The sequence below is a fragment of the Semicossyphus pulcher genome, unplaced genomic scaffold (assembly GCF_022749685.1).
Source record: "Semicossyphus pulcher isolate SPU_LCO1_2020_fin unplaced genomic scaffold, fSemPul1.0.p SCAF_3, whole genome shotgun sequence".
Classification (NCBI taxonomy): Eukaryota; Metazoa; Chordata; class Actinopteri; order Labriformes; family Labridae; genus Semicossyphus; species Semicossyphus pulcher.
The window spans coordinates 14,607,232-14,622,302 of NW_027211704.1; the positions used below are offsets into that span (position 1 = coordinate 14,607,232).

At 39.3% G+C, this 15,071-nt stretch overlaps 1 protein-coding gene across 1 annotated transcript; it reads right to left on the minus strand.

Annotated features, from left to right (window-relative positions):
* Positions 1 to 372: 372 nt before the first annotated feature.
* Positions 373 to 12,527, minus strand: LOC138605368 (myosin heavy chain, fast skeletal muscle-like). Its single transcript, XM_069677569.1, has 41 exons — positions 12,512 to 12,527; positions 12,198 to 12,251; positions 11,858 to 12,070; positions 11,090 to 11,233; positions 10,831 to 10,987; positions 10,713 to 10,740; positions 10,498 to 10,609; positions 10,304 to 10,396; positions 10,138 to 10,201; positions 9,367 to 9,465; positions 9,144 to 9,247; positions 8,717 to 8,855; positions 8,459 to 8,577; positions 8,128 to 8,277; positions 7,861 to 8,031; positions 7,468 to 7,774; positions 7,249 to 7,319; positions 7,037 to 7,124; positions 6,833 to 6,950; positions 6,631 to 6,754; positions 6,408 to 6,544; positions 5,983 to 6,238; positions 5,644 to 5,886; positions 5,377 to 5,553; positions 5,149 to 5,294; positions 4,752 to 4,842; positions 4,232 to 4,621; positions 3,985 to 4,111; positions 3,756 to 3,874; positions 3,469 to 3,665; positions 3,198 to 3,381; positions 2,942 to 3,107; positions 2,456 to 2,580; positions 2,071 to 2,379; positions 1,783 to 1,986; positions 1,574 to 1,699; positions 1,267 to 1,437; positions 1,084 to 1,188; positions 842 to 937; positions 620 to 757; positions 373 to 500 (listed from the first exon to the last, which is right to left on the minus strand). The coding sequence occupies exons 3-41, from the start codon at positions 12,056 to 12,058 to the stop codon at positions 480 to 482; spliced, it is 5,817 nt and encodes a 1,938-aa protein (XP_069533670.1). The 5' UTR covers positions 12,059 to 12,070; positions 12,198 to 12,251; positions 12,512 to 12,527; the 3' UTR covers positions 373 to 479.
* Positions 12,528 to 15,071: the final 2,544 nt, after the last annotated feature.

Below are 15,071 nucleotides of genomic sequence, written 5' to 3' on the forward strand. Positions count from 1 at the left end.
GTTGTTTTATAGGTTAGGACATTTTTGAGCTTGAATATGAAGTACAAGAAGAACTGGATATTAGTTCTTTCTTTTTCTTTTAAAACCCGTTAAGGTTTTTACGATTAGTATGCAGTCAATTCATGAACCTGAACTGACTTTCACAAAGAGGACATACTGTAGGTAAGTGCTCCAATGGCTTATCTATTTAATTGTTGTATGGCAATATGCCATGTCATACTATAATTGTTTATTTTATTTGCTTGCTTTATTTTAAAGCTTACTTGTTAATCTAATCTATATTACACAATGAGTAATACTTAGTCCCTGATGTCAAAGTCAGTCTGCATGCAAGCATGTCATTCAGAAATGAAAGGACAGACACAATAAAGATGTAGTATATTTACTTTTATTGACTAGCATGCTTTACATGCTAGAGTAAACAAGTAACAAGAAACTCATATTGTATGACCTCTTGTCACTGGTTAACTTAAATCTCCTTACTCCTCTGCTTCCTTTCTCTGAAAGAAAAGAACAATAGCATGTCAAAAATTGAGCAGCATGCCCATAATTTAAAAGGTGAACCCCCATTATAAATTAAGCATAAATTCAAATTGTTTCATCTCAGGCAGTCCTTTACCGTTATCGTGACAATTTCACGACTCTTTGCCCTCAGCTTGTTGACCTGGGACTCAGCGATGTCAGCACGCTCCTGAGCTTCCTCCATCTCGTGCTGCACCTTCCTGTACCTGGACAGGTGAGTGTTGGCCTGCTCCTCCTGTAGGGTGTGTCACAGTGAAGTCTGTGAAACCTGTAGATTGATTTTCAAATGTGTGTGGTTATATGAATTAAGTGTACTCACAGCTTCCTCAGACTGCCTCTTGTAGGATTTAACTTTCATTTGCAGCTTGTCCACCAGATCCTGAAGTCGGCCAACATTCTTCTTGTCCTCCTCAGTCTATCGTAGATCCGTAATGATAGAAAGTTAAAATAGAAACATAATGCCAGCTCAAACCTGTTCTCATCACCATAGACAACCCATTACTCAAATAAGTAGTTTAAATAATACATAATTGTTTAATTTTAGTATCATAAATAATTTACCTGATAGCTGAGCTCTTTTACTCTCCTCTCATATTTACGCACTCCTTTAATAGCTTCAGCACCACGCCTCTGTTCAGCATCAACTTCAGCCTCCAATTCTCTGACCTTAAATGATGAAGATTTCAGTGAGTTTAAATTGTGAAAAAAATGGTCCTTGCTTACAGTGAATAGGACAACATTTACCCTAGCCTCCAGCTTCTGGAGCTGCTTCTTGCCACCCTTCATGGCAAGATTCTCAGCTTCATCAAGGCGGTGCTGCAGGTCCTTCACCGTCACCTCCAGGTTCTTCTTCATCCTCTCCAAATGAGCGCTGGTGTCCTGCTCCTTCTTCAGCTCTTCTGCCATCATGGCAGCCTGAAATATTTATTTATACAATACAGGCTGAAGCCTATTGAAGTCTAAAATTTTGACTTAGATACATACTATTATTTGACATATTTTACAATGTATATCCTGCATAATTACATAGTGTAGTATGGGTATGACTCACATCAGTGATGGCCTTCTTGGCCTTCTCTTCAGCATTTCTTGCTTCCTGGACGGCATCTTCCACTTCACCTTGGATCTGAATAAGGTCAGTTTCCAACTTCTTCTTGGTGTTGATGAGGCTGGTATTCTAAACCAATAATAATTCGATTACATACTGTCATTTTCAGTTGTCAGTTGTTTATCTTGTCATTGTTTGAATCCTAATGATACCTGAGAGTGCAGCAGGCCCACACGCTCGCTGGCATCCACCAGCTCCTGTTCAGCCACTTTGCGGCTTCTGTCAGTCTGCTCCAGAGCTGCTCTCAGCTCCTCGATCTCAGCCAGCATCAGGGTGTTCCTGCGCTCCACCATGGATACCTGCTCCCTCATTTCCTCCTGACATCTAATAGCTTCATCAAGGTGCAGTTGAGCATCCTGAATGAATAAGCAAAACTCATTTGTAATGCAGTCTAAATAAAGTAAACTTTGTCTGCAATTTTGTTTAGTAACCCGCAATACCTTTAGCTGTCCCTGCACGTTCCTCAGCTGCTTCTGGGCTTCAGCTGCCTGGCGGTTGGCGTGGCTCAGCTGAACCTCCATCTCGTTCAGGTCTCCCTCCATCTTCTTCTTGATTCTCAGGGCATCATTTCTGCTCCTGATCTCAGCATCCAAAGTGCTCTGCATGGTTTCAATCACTCTCTGGCTGTTCCTCTTGATCTGCTCGATCTCCTCGTCCTTCTCAGCAATTTTTCTGTCAACCTCACTTTTAACTTGGGTGAGCTCAAGCTGAATGCGGAGAATCTTGGATTCCTCATGCTCCAGCGTAGCCTTAATAGAAAAGAAAAATATTGTAGCTCCAGCATTTAATATTCTGTTTAATCAGAGATAGTTTGTCCTTAGGTACCTCAGCCTCTTCAAGTGACGTCTGGAGTTCGGTCTTCTCTATTTCTACAATCTTTTTGGATTTCTCCAGTTCATGAATGGTTTTTCCAGTCTCTCCAATTTGCTCGGTCAGATCGGAGATCTCCTCTAAAAGAATTAAGGTATAAATGGTCAATGAAGAAGTTGTGAGCCAAATATTTTTTTGTGTGTGAATGGTAAACCTTTAAATGTAATGTCATTTACACTTGCCCATTCCTTAACAAAACTGAGACAGGCTGTATTTAATTTGATGTTAGTTAGTGATAAAAAACCATAGGAAAACGTTGGCCCACTGGGGGGCGCAGTCTTCCATCTGTCCTTTGCTACAAAATAACATGACATTGCTTTCGAGAAGGGTGATGTGAAATAAAATATCAGTTATGAATCTATAAATCTCTTTAGAATTAGACCATCTGTTTTATTAGTGAGTTTGGTTGGAATAAATCTGCTTTTTGAAAACTTGGCATACGTTGCAGATTTTTGTTCTCCCTCTTCAGGGTCTCCAGGTGGTCCAAAGCTTCTTCATATGAATTTTTCATCTTAAACATCTCAGTGCTGAGAGAGCGAGCTTCTTTTTGAGAGCCTTCAAGCTCAGCCTGGCATTCCTCATACTTCTGCTTCCACTCTGCAAGTACCTAGAAACAAAAAAAGAGAGCTCTTTATTTCAGTTATTTACAATTTATCTGCCGTCATTTAATCAATTGTGGCCCTAGAAAATATCTGACCTTATCAAAGTTCCTTTGCTTCTTGTCAAGGGTAGCAGCCAGAGAATTAGCTCTCTCCACATCAATCATTAGGTCTTCTACCTCACCATGAAGTCTCTGTTTTGTCTTTTCCAGAGAGGCACATTTTGCATTTACGGCCTCAATGGATTCCTCTGCATCCTGAAGACGCTGGGCAAGCTTTTTCCTGTTAAGGACATGTGATGTACTTTTAGTATATTATGTCTTATACTTAATGGAGGTGGTAAACAGAGTAAAAATTTAAAGGACTTACTTTGCCTCCTCCAGCTCCTCAGTGCGCTGAATGGCATCAGTCTCATATTTGGATCTCCACTGAGCCACCTCGCTGTTAGCCTTAGACATTCCACGCTGCAGCTCAGACTTGGCCTCCTGCTCCTCCTCATACTGCTCTCTGAGCAGATCACAGTCATGACGAGATGACTGAACAGCATGAGCCAGGGCGTTCTTGGCCTTAAAAGAAATAGAGACATTTTTTTACTGAAATATGTTTTAATTTTGCCTCTCTGTAGATCTATCATTTTGTCTGTAATGTGCACACACTTTAACTTCCTCTTCAATGTGCCTCTTGAACTCCTCAATCTGCTGGGTATAAGCCTGCTTGCTCCTTGTCAGCTGAGAAATCAAGGCTTCTTTTTCTTCCAGCTGGCGACTGATTTCACCTATGAAGAGAACAGAGAGTTAGAATTAATCTAAATTCAATATGTGCTTTGTATTGGAGAGACAAGATTGGAATTTTGTGCTTAAAAAATAAGAAACACTAGTTTCTCACCATTCTCTGTTTGCAGTCTTGCCCTTTGCACCCCAGTGTCATTCAGTTGTCGGACATGTTCATCATTTTTGGTCTTTATCTCACTCAATTGATCCTCAAGTGTACGACACATTTTTTCCAGATTGGTCTGAAATGAACAAATTATGTTAAACCATTATTATGAAATATAGTCTCATTCAATGGGAGCTAAATGAAAAGAGAAGTTTAGCAACTCTGATCATTTTTGTTGATTCAACCTTCATTGTACCTTTGATTTAGAGACAGACTCCATATTGCTACTGAGGTCATCGATCTCCATCTTGAATTCGCTCTTCTCTTTCTCCAGCTTCTGTTTGACTCTCTGAAGGTTATCGATCTGTTCTCCCAGCTCTGCCACGCTGTCAGCCTGCTTCTTGCGGAGGGCAGCAGCGGTGGCCTCATGCTGCAGGGTGGACTCTTCGAGGTCACGACGCAGTTTCTGAAACTCTGCCTCTCGTTTTTTGTTCATCTCAATCTGAACAGATGTTGCTCCGCCCGCTTCTTCAAGCCTCTCGCTGATCTCTTCAAGTTCCCTGGAGAGATCAGACCTCTGCTTCTCCACCTTTGCCCGAGCAGCACGCTCAGCCTCGATCTCCTCCTCCAGCTCCTCGATACGAGCCTAATATTTACATATTGAGGGGAAAAAAACAATCACTTTTTAAAAAATTATTGGTCTCTTAGTTTAGCATATTTGGCTCATCCAGAGTAAGTGGAGTATGGTCACTGTTAGATAGTACTAACAAACCTACCTGAAGTTCTTTGATCTTTTTCTGAAGCTGAGCACTAAGAGATTGCTCATCCTCAATCTTGCTAAGAAGCTGGCTTGTTTCAAAGTCCTTCCTGTGAAGATAGAAATATTTTAAAACCATTACTCCCAGCGGAATAATATTTATCTTGAAGTAAGCAAATCAAAATTGCTTTAATTCTTGATTTTGAACACAGAGAATGCAGTTTTGATGTTGTTAAATCCTCTTTGCTGAAAAGCTTTTAAACAGGAATGCCTGTTTTCACTATTGGTTTTTGGGTATTTTTTACAATAAATGTTATTTGGCTAGAGGAGAACTTTTGGAAACTAAGTTGGACATACACATTTAGGTCAAACTCATAATACATTTTTGTAAATCAATAAATTAAATATACACATACTTCTTTATTTTCTCCTCAGACTGCTGCTTGTCATTCTCCAGATCCATGATGGTTTCATGGGCCAGTTTCAGATCTCCTTCAAGCTTTCTTTTGGCTCGCTCAAGGTCCATACGGAGCTTCTTTTCTTGCTCCAAGGAACCCTCAAGCTGTTTTTAACCGAGAAGAGGTATTATAATTTTGCTATTCTTTTTCAAGGGGACTGAAAAACTGTTTGCTATAAATACTCACATCATCCACTTGCTGCTCCAACTTGGTCTTGGCCTTCGTCAGAGTGTTGACTTTGTCTTCCTCTGCCTGGAGATCATCAAGGGTCTGCTGATGGGCCTCTTGGAGGGCTTTCTTCTCTTTGGTCAGCTTAGTAATGGTCTCATCTTGAGATGTCATTTCTTCCACCAGGTTTTTGACCTATATACCAAATATTATGTGAATAATTTTAAAGGATTTTAACATTCTATAAAAGGACAGACTCAAAGGCCTCAAATAAGATATACCAACCTTGTTCTCAGTGGCGTGTTTCTCCTTTTCCACTTTGGCCAGGGTGAGCTCCAAGTCATCAATGTCCTTCTTCAACTCAGAGCACTCGTCCTCCAGCTTCCTCTTCTTTGCGGTCAGCTCAGCATTCATTTCCTCCTCATCCTCCAGTCTCTCAGCCGTCTCTTTGACTTTGGCCTCAAGCTGGATTTTCGCTTTAATGAGCCCCTCACACCTTTCCTCAGCATCGCAGAGGGTTTCACTTTCCTAAATTTGATAGGACATAACGCTTAAAAAATATATATTTCACTGAAAGAAACAGGATCTCTGGAAAAGAAATTCCCTCTTAGAATTTTTACGTACAGACTGAATTTGTAGCTGCAAGTCGTTCTTCTCCTGCAGCAGAGTAACCATCTTCTCTTCCAGTTCTTTCTTCTTAGCCAGAGCCTTTGCTAGATCCTCTTTGGTCTTTTGAAAGTCCTCTTTCATCTGTGCCATCTCTTTCTCAGTCTCGGCGCTCTTCAGCAGAGGCTTAATCTTGAAATAGAGCTTCATCCATGGCCATGTTTTGACATTCATGAATGAGCGGATGTTGTACTGGATGGAGTAAATGGCCTCCCTTGGGTAAACAGATATTAAAGTAAGCAAAAAGATTAATTTATTTTTCATTGTTTAGGGTTGAATTGGTAAAAAGTATAGACTGCTTTTTAATTTAGACACTTCCTTTTAAAATAAGTTATTTTTTACAGATGCACACTTTGATGTGTGATAGAACATTTCTACATTACCTCCTCTCCATCATCTTGACAAACTCTCTCCTCATGAGGAAACCTCTGCACACCGCCTGAGTCATTGTGACCAGGATGGCAAGTTTCTCATCTCTCATCTCCTCCAGAGTTCCCAGCAGACCAGCTTTGAAAAACACCTAAAACATAGTGTTCCTTGACATGAATTGTCTGCCTACTTAGCAGTTAAAACCAAGAGAACATCCATAATAGACAAACTGATTACCTTTGTGTGTCCGAATTTGTATTGAGTGTGATCCACATCAATAGAGCCCAAGAGTTTCTCTGAGGCCTTCTTGTTGTCAATGAACTGTCCCTCAGGGATGACACTAGCATTCAATACTTTGTACCTGATTGGAGGGAAATTAATTAACGATTGGACAATAGATCACAATATTGTCAAAAATATGGTCAATGTTAGTAAATACCTCTGCTTGAAGTCACCGTAGAGGATTCTGCTGGGGAAACCTTTCCTGCAGATCCTGATACCTTCCAGCACACCGTTACATCTCAGCTGGTGGATGACCAGGAAGTTCTCCATAAGACCTAAAGGACATGCTGATTTCAGTCTTCTGTTGCACGCTTACAGAAGTCTTAATGTATGCATAAATGAATGTAGTAATTTGGCTTACCAGGAGTCTTTGATTCATTTGGAATCAAACAACGTACGAAATGAGGATGAGTGCTCCTTAGGTTGGTCATCAGCTTGCCTAAATTCTCCTGAAATATGGAATAATTCATATTTTAAAATCAAATGGCCTGTTTTCCTAAGTTTTACATTTAGCATCATTTGGGAATGTATTTGACTGCTTTTTTTAGTGAGGCAGTTATTTATGATGCTTACCCTGAACAGAGCAGACACAGTCTGAAAAGACCCACCCTTTTTCTTGCCGCCTTTTTTGCCACCACCCTCTCCTGTACAACAAAGATACAATTTGGATATTAACTTTAACATATTTATGACATTTTTTAATTAAAATTGTGCTCTTGAGATACAGAGAAATCATTGTATAAAATTAAACAGAAACAAGAAAACTCTTTTTAATAAGAATATTATCCCTACCTTCTGCTCCGGGATGAGCGACGTAAAGGAGAGCCAACAGTTTGGCTGAAGACTTCTGGTAGAGCTGAACAACTGAGTCATTCAGAGGGTCCTTGTTCTTATCAAGCCAGCCATTGACATTGTAATCAACAGTGCCAGCATAGTGCATCAGGGAGAAATGGGCCTCAGCTTTGCCTTTGGCAGGTTTGGGTTTCTGGAAGGGGGCACTTTTCCCAAGATGCTGGTCATACAGTTTGTTCTTGAAAGTGATGTCTGTTGCCTTGGGGAACATGCACTCCTCTTCAAGGATGGAGAAGATGCCCATGGGCTGTCATGAGGAAATGCTTATTTAAACAAAAGCATTCATGTCATCAGATGGGTTTCTATGTTTGTGAATATAAAGCATATCGTTACCTTCTCAATGAGCTCAATGCAGGCAGCCAGATCCATACCAAAGTCAATGAACTCCCATTCGATTCCCTCTTTCTTGTACTCCTCTTGCTCCAGCACAAACATGTGGTGGTTGAAAAACTGTTGCAGTTTTTCATTGGTGAAGTTGATGCACAGCTGCTCCAAGCTGTTGAACTAAAGAAATGAAGATATCAAAGTCAGAGAAGGCCTCAAGTCTCAGCTTTAAATCAGGCTGCATAAGATTATATAGTAACAATTAAGCATACTTACATCAAAGATTTCAAACCCGGCAATATCCAGGACACCGATGAAATAGCTTCTGGGCTGCTTGGTATCCAACATCTCATTAATTCTGACCACCATCCACAAGAACATTTTCTCATAGACAGACTTGCAGAGAGCACTGACGGCATTGTTGACCTGATTGGACGAATGAATAATACAATATCAACAGGGATGTTGTGAAAAACACAAAAAAAATGTCAACATATCAAGAGACAAAAGGCATACAAAGCTATGATTGCATCTATGGCTGCATTTAGGACAGCTTTTTGTATTAATAATTTTTTTTTGTGTGTGTCACCATGTTGACATCCCATACCTGGGGGACAGTTTGACCTTTGGTCACAAACTCATTCCCAACCTTCACTCTGGGATAGCAGAGGGCTTTTAGCAAATCAGCTGAGTTCAGACCCATGAGGTAGGCGATTTTGTCAGCCACTGAAAGCACAGCACAAATAGGTATCTTTAAAACCCATTGTAGGAATAAACGTAAACGTAATAAATGTACTTCTAAATCACTACTCTTGGAGGTCGCAAACACTGTAGTAATACATTAAAGCTCATGGTGATGACATACCCTCAGTGCCATCAGGTTCAGCCTGCTCTTCACGCTGTTTTTGCTTGAACTTCATGTTTCCATGGTGCATCACAGCTCCAGTCAGCTTGTACATGCTTGCCTTTTCTTCTAAAGTGAAGCCCAGAATGTCAATAGCAGTCTGTGGAATGAAGATGTGAACATCAATCACACAAATGTAACATAGCTTGTGTTGCTTCAAAGCAAAAAGGAGCATCATTTTCGTATACACAAAATATTATAGGGCAATATTATTAGTTCTGTGGAACAGCTCTACAAAAATACAGCTTCAGAAATCAACCCCTAATTGACAATGAACCTCTAAATCATAAGCTTCTTACAGGGATTTCATGCAGAACTATAATAAAAAATAAAAGTGAGAAGTGATTTGTTATAGCTGTAAATACAGTTAGCAAAATTAAGTCCTTACATCAGTTGCGATGAATTCATCAATGTCGTTGATGCTTTTGACAGTGATTTCACCCTGACTGATCATGTGATAGTCATATGGATTTGTGGTGATCAGGAGAGCCTCTGTGGAAAATTGGGGGGGAGACATTCGTTAAAATTCGTTCAAACAAAATATTTCTACCTTTGATTAACCATTGTTTTTCTATGCTAAATAACGGGAAATAATAATAATAGTTACACACCTATCAGCTCAGGTTTGTGACCTGTCATGAGCTGGTAGAAGATGTGGTAGCTTCTTTCAGCAGACAGCTGGAACGTCACACGAGACTTCTCCAGCAGATCTGTATGGATTTATGTTGTGACAAAATTAGGAAAATCTCTTAATTTCGCTAAAATGATTAAAACATTAAGGCATGATGGGAAAAAATTGGTGTTACATTTTATTTAAATCTGACATATTTTTTTCTCCCTCCCATGTTTAAAACTTAGGAAAAAAATCCAGGACCATCTCTTACTATACATTTTGGATGAGAAGATGAGGGGGGCACCATTACCTCATATTCTAAATAGGACTAATGGCACATTGTGTTCTTCAGTTTCCTAACTCCCTCTAAACACCTGTACATACTGGTTATTGTGTGTTTGCAAGTCATGTAACATTAATATCATGTTTTTTTATGGCTGGAAATTTAGGTTGTGCAATGTAATGAACATTAGCCTCTTGTGGCCAAAATTAATATTACAAAAACAAACACTTTTTCCATATACAAAGTATCTGAGCAAACAGCTACAGCTTTTTTTCTCCTTATTTTTTTTCACAGATTAAAAATAAGTTTCTTGGAAAGATTATTCTAACAAAGACTTTTGACCTGTTATTAATTCATAAACACTGGAGAGAACACAAATTATTTATCTAATTTGTGTTCTCCAGAATTGTTTTTCTCCCGCTTGCCTTTTGTAAGTAGTTGCGAGTGTAATGAAACAGGAAATGCTTAATGAGTATCAAGTCTTACATGTTTCAATGTCAGCTGAAGCCAGCTTTCCAGTCGTCCCAAAATGAATTCGGATGAATTTTCCCTATATGAATACAAATTTACATTTAGAATAATGTCAAGGTGATTGATTGTTGTCACAAAATAGCAAGTGGATTTAAGTCAAAGAAAAAAACAATAAACTTACAAAACGAGAAGAATTGTCATTCCTCACAGTCTTGGCATTACCATAAGCTTCCAACAGTGGGTTTGCTGCAATGATTTGATCTTCCAGTGACCCCTATAAATAACATTATAATACATAATTTAGTCTATGTGAGAGAAAATTCAGCTTCTTTTCATGTTTCATGTTTTCATGTTTCATATAAATATGTTTCTTACCTGCATTTTCCCAGATACATGCTCTTGTTTCTTTCCTCCAGCCACTGCGATTGTCGCAAAGTACTGGATGACACGTTTGGTGTTGACAGTCTTTCCTGCACCAGATTCTCCGCTAGGTTAAGCAGGGTGTTCATACATATTATTTAAAATGACAAATGTTAGTACTGTTGTCAGAACTCAAACTGTAGACAATAATATAAAAGGTTGTGACTTACGTGATCAGAATAGACTGGTTTTCTCTATCTGCAAGACATCAAAATGTTGTACAACAATTAGGAGTTTACTGTATAATTTTAGATTTCTGAACATACTAGCTTACAAAGTTATCGATACCTTGGAGCATGAACTGATAGGCATTGTCCGAGATGGAGAAGATGTGGGGTGGAGCCTCAATCCTCTTTTTGCCTCTGTATCCTGCTACAACCGCTGCGTCGTACACTGGGAGCCACTTGTAGGGGTTCACAGTGACGCAGAACAGGCCTGAGTAGGTCTGTTTGGAGAACAAGACATATATTTATTGTCCTCTTCATACCACAATATAAACTCTATATACAGCACAAAAACCTTTGTTAAATGTTTAAACTGGTCTTACGTAGATCATCCATGCTGCATAGCGCTCTTTGAGGTTATACAGCACAGAGGGTTCGCTGAGGTGGGTCATCATGGCCATGTCCTCGATCTTATCGTACTTTGGAGGGTTCATGGGGAAGACCTCATCTTCTTTTACAGTGAGAGTCTGTTTTAGAGAGAAGAGAGGCACAGAGATAATCCTTGTTTTGTCCAGCAGCAGTCATGTGTTGTCTAAAGCAGCACCAAAAGTGTGGGCTGCAGCCCCCTTGTGGACCTTGAAGGTACGGCAGTGAGAAGTCCTTTGTAATAAATTTACAGAGCATTTTTCATTTGTGAATTTTACAAGTTACTTTTCGTGCTTATTTTGTTGCTTATTGAATTGTTAGGTGTCTTTGGAGGGTTTATTGTGCAATGCACTTGCACATAGAATGTTTCTGTTTATTTATTGGGAAATACTTGAGCTTAGTTTCAAGTGTTTGAGTTAGTTTTAGGAGCGCCCTAGTTTATTTTTAGATTTCTAATTGGGCCACTGCATTCTTGAGTTTGACAATGGTTGGTCTTAAATTATGTCAGCTTCAGAATTGTCATATTAATCAGTTTGTTCTTAACCAAATGTTGGTTATGGCAATGACAATGTTATGACAATAGCATAAATGTTTTTACTTTTTTCACAATTTGAGTATTGATTACATTTTTATTTATTCTTATTCTTAAATTACCATGCCAAAGAGTTAACACATATGCCTCCGCAGCGCTGTAAAACTTTTAATTCTAGTGCTTTAGTTCTCACCTTTCCGGTGATAGTGTCCACGGTGGCTTTGCCGCCCTCCCTCTTTACAAGTTTCCCCTTGAGGTACATTTCTGCAGGCTCGGTCACAAAGTACGCTGTTTTGGCATCAAAAGGACTGTTTTGTGCTTCAATCCTCTCTTTTTCTGGCTTCCGGAGGTAAGCGGCCGCCGGGCCAAAACACTCCATTTCCGGGTCCGGCATGATGGATCTTTACTGCAAGAGAGAATACAAGCAAATAGTGATGATTATTTATGTATTCATATGAATGTTCTACTTTTACAATATGTTAAAAAGAGATACCTTCTGGCATATTATGAGTCAAACACAAAGTTGAATTTACCTTGGATAACCCAGGTACAGCAGGGACTTTTCTGGAAGATTTCAGTGCAGACTTCTGAAAAAAGAAGCAGAGGTTTTGGGTTCCCAAAAACTACTGCTGAGAGTCGACTCTAAAACCCTTTATTTTAAAGCAAAGTTGAAAAATGAATGACTGAGATTATATTGATGAGACTCTAAATCTGTCTGTAGTCATACGAATATCTATCTTCTAGAATCATAACTTAATACAAACCACATGGTAGTGTTATAACTATAATATTTTGTATTGGAGCAGTCTAATGACTCTGAATACATCTTAGCCACAAAGAAACTTACCTTTGCCGGGTGCCTCTCCTCGCTGGAGGTTCCCTGTGCCCCTTATATACAGTGATGGGAGCCTATCGCACGTGTTGTGCTGTATTTGGTCATGTCGCCTGGCATATTGCTTCAGCAGGAGATGTTTCTTCGAGCTGTCACATTAAACAGATTGGGATGTCTTCCATGTCAGATCTTTGACAGTTCTCAGAATTTGTTTAGATGTATATACATGTATACATGTTCCTGTGATTATTTGCAAAGGCTGTTGTGTTGCTTTTAGTTATAATTGTTGTTGTATACTTTGAAGATTGGAGAAACATTTTGCAATGCATCTACACATTCATTTCTTTTTGCTTACTGTGAGTTAAATACATGCTTATGTAGCATGTAGGTGTAAAGTTGGTTCTGCTTGTGGAAACTAGTGTGTTGGAAAATAAGGTACAGATGTGAAGTTGGTTGCCCTTGATGAAGTCAGTAGTTACTGGCAGTCCAAAGGTGTGACTAATACAGCTTTTTAATGCTCCCTGGCACAAAAGAAGCCCCTTGCGATGCTTTGGAGGAGGCTTAAAAAGTCACTCATATACTGTTTCAAAGTCCTTACAAGTCAGGAATGATTAAAAAAATGAAACGAGTGCCAGTGAGCTTTAAAGAAAAGGAAGGATTGCCAAGGGATTATTTCTGTGAACAGTGCCAACAGCTGTTCTTATTCTTTCTCTTGAGGACCCGCAAGGGAGACTGAGACGGCTCCTAAATGCAGAGCTGACTGAGTGATGGATTCCAGCGGTCTTTCCTCTCATATTTTACAAACCACCCACCATGACATGTCTGTTTTGTGTGTTTTTATTGTCTGGTTTGTTTTGTTTAACCTCTACAGTATGTCATGGGATAGAAGATTGTATCAAAGATAGCAGGTGCACTTGACAAATGTCCTCCTAAGAACTTGGCACAGAGCAGGTCAAATTTGAAAGTGTGGGTAGACAGCTATTAGGCACTGTTTCCACCGGCAAGAGTGTCTTCTTACGGCAGTGAATAGGAAGAATAAATTCTAAAGTGGTTACCAGCGGGATATAATGAGCCTCTGTCTTCAGTGTTACTTGATATCTGCTCTGTAATCTTCTGTCATATTAGGGCAAAACTCAAATATAGCATCAGGCTTATGGGGATGCTCAAACCAAATGCCAAATTCTCAAGTGGCTTATTGTATTTGCGTGGCCTTTGATCTCTATCTGACAGTTTCTTCATTCGTCAAGCAGCAACAACTGGACTCTGGAAAACAAACCTAGGTGAGTGTTGAGTAACATTCCAGTCTCCAGGCCGGCCACAAAGAGAATGGATATACATTTACAGTAACAGTTGCATCCATTTTTAACATTGTAAGTACATGTATTTTTAGTGTTTCATTAAGGATTTTAATGTGTCATAGAATTGTTATTATGATTCTGTGTTGTTATTATTATATACTTGTTAAAGAGTCTATAGAAAGGTGCTTGTGTTTTAAACTTGTTGTGTAAACTAATGAGTCATCTGTGGACTTTTTAACGTCGTTTTGAGTTTAACTATGTGTTGTGGTCGGTCAGTTATTCACACCATTTGGAATCGTACTTGGTTATTCTCAAAGGATGATTGAAAATATTTTTAACTTTAAGCACCCATGTCTTTGTTCTATTAAAAAAAAGATGTCATATTGTGTCTCTGTCAACAATCTCAAGGATGTTTCCTTTTTAAAACGTATGTATGAAGCTGCATTAATCATATTCTTAAAGACTTGTATTATAACACTGTCCTGCAGTCTTTTCAGCATGTGCAATTTGAGTTGTATTTGAATACTTTCAAATGCTGTCAATACGTTGTGTATGAGACTGTTTGGGGTCTGTTGGTTAAAATTTGGTCTCAGTGCTGTATTTTGACTGTTGCCGCTTGTCCATCTTAGTAGATCTGCTGGGATTAGGGTGTGAGGAGGCGAGAAGTGTGTGTGTGTGTGCTATAGAGTGTATGTGGGGGGAAAGACTGCGCGGATTGCTGTCAGTTCCTTGTGGTGCTAATGACTGTCACAAGTCGCAAGGATGTGTGTGTACTAATGTTGGTTGGGGGGTCACTGCCATCTTATAAACACCAAAGGGAGCCTCAAGTTGCAAAGGTGCAAACATGCTGCTTATATTACCAGCTTCTCTATCATCACCACCTTCTGCTCCTTTCACACAGCTACGTCTCCAGCTCATACTGAGTGCATGATCAAACAGTAAGAGGTGTATTCTTAAAGTAATTTGTTATTGGAAACTGTAAAAAGCCTATTTAGAAATATGACTTCACTTCTGTTTTGTCTTTACTTTGTTTTTACAGTGTCATGAAGGCATGTTTGAATCTATCCTGCCACGCCTTGGACAGATGGCAGGGAAACAGCCCGGACAGTCCATCATAACCCTTTTACCATATGGTATGACTCAATTACAGATCTAGATTTGTACAAATTATCATTCATGTTTAAGTACCAACACGTCAGCACTTCACTGAATATAAAGAAAATTGATTACTCCTTTCTGTAATAGTTTCTGGATCCTACTGTTTTTTTTAAATCTAT

Bases quoted from the DNA above. Each gene is read 5' to 3' on its own strand.
- LOC138605368 (XM_069677569.1), bottom strand. From the start codon at position 12,058: ATGCCGGACCCGGAAATGGAGTGTTTTGGCCCGGCGGCCGCTTACCTC. The intron at 10,741-10,830 runs GTATCGATAACT...GATGTCTTGCAG, and splicing joins CTATCAGTTCATGCTCCAAG to ATAGAGAAAACCAGTCTATT. The intron at 1,700-1,782 runs GTATCATTAGGA...TTATTGGTTTAG, and splicing joins TGGGCCTGCTGCACTCTCAG to AATACCAGCCTCATCAACAC.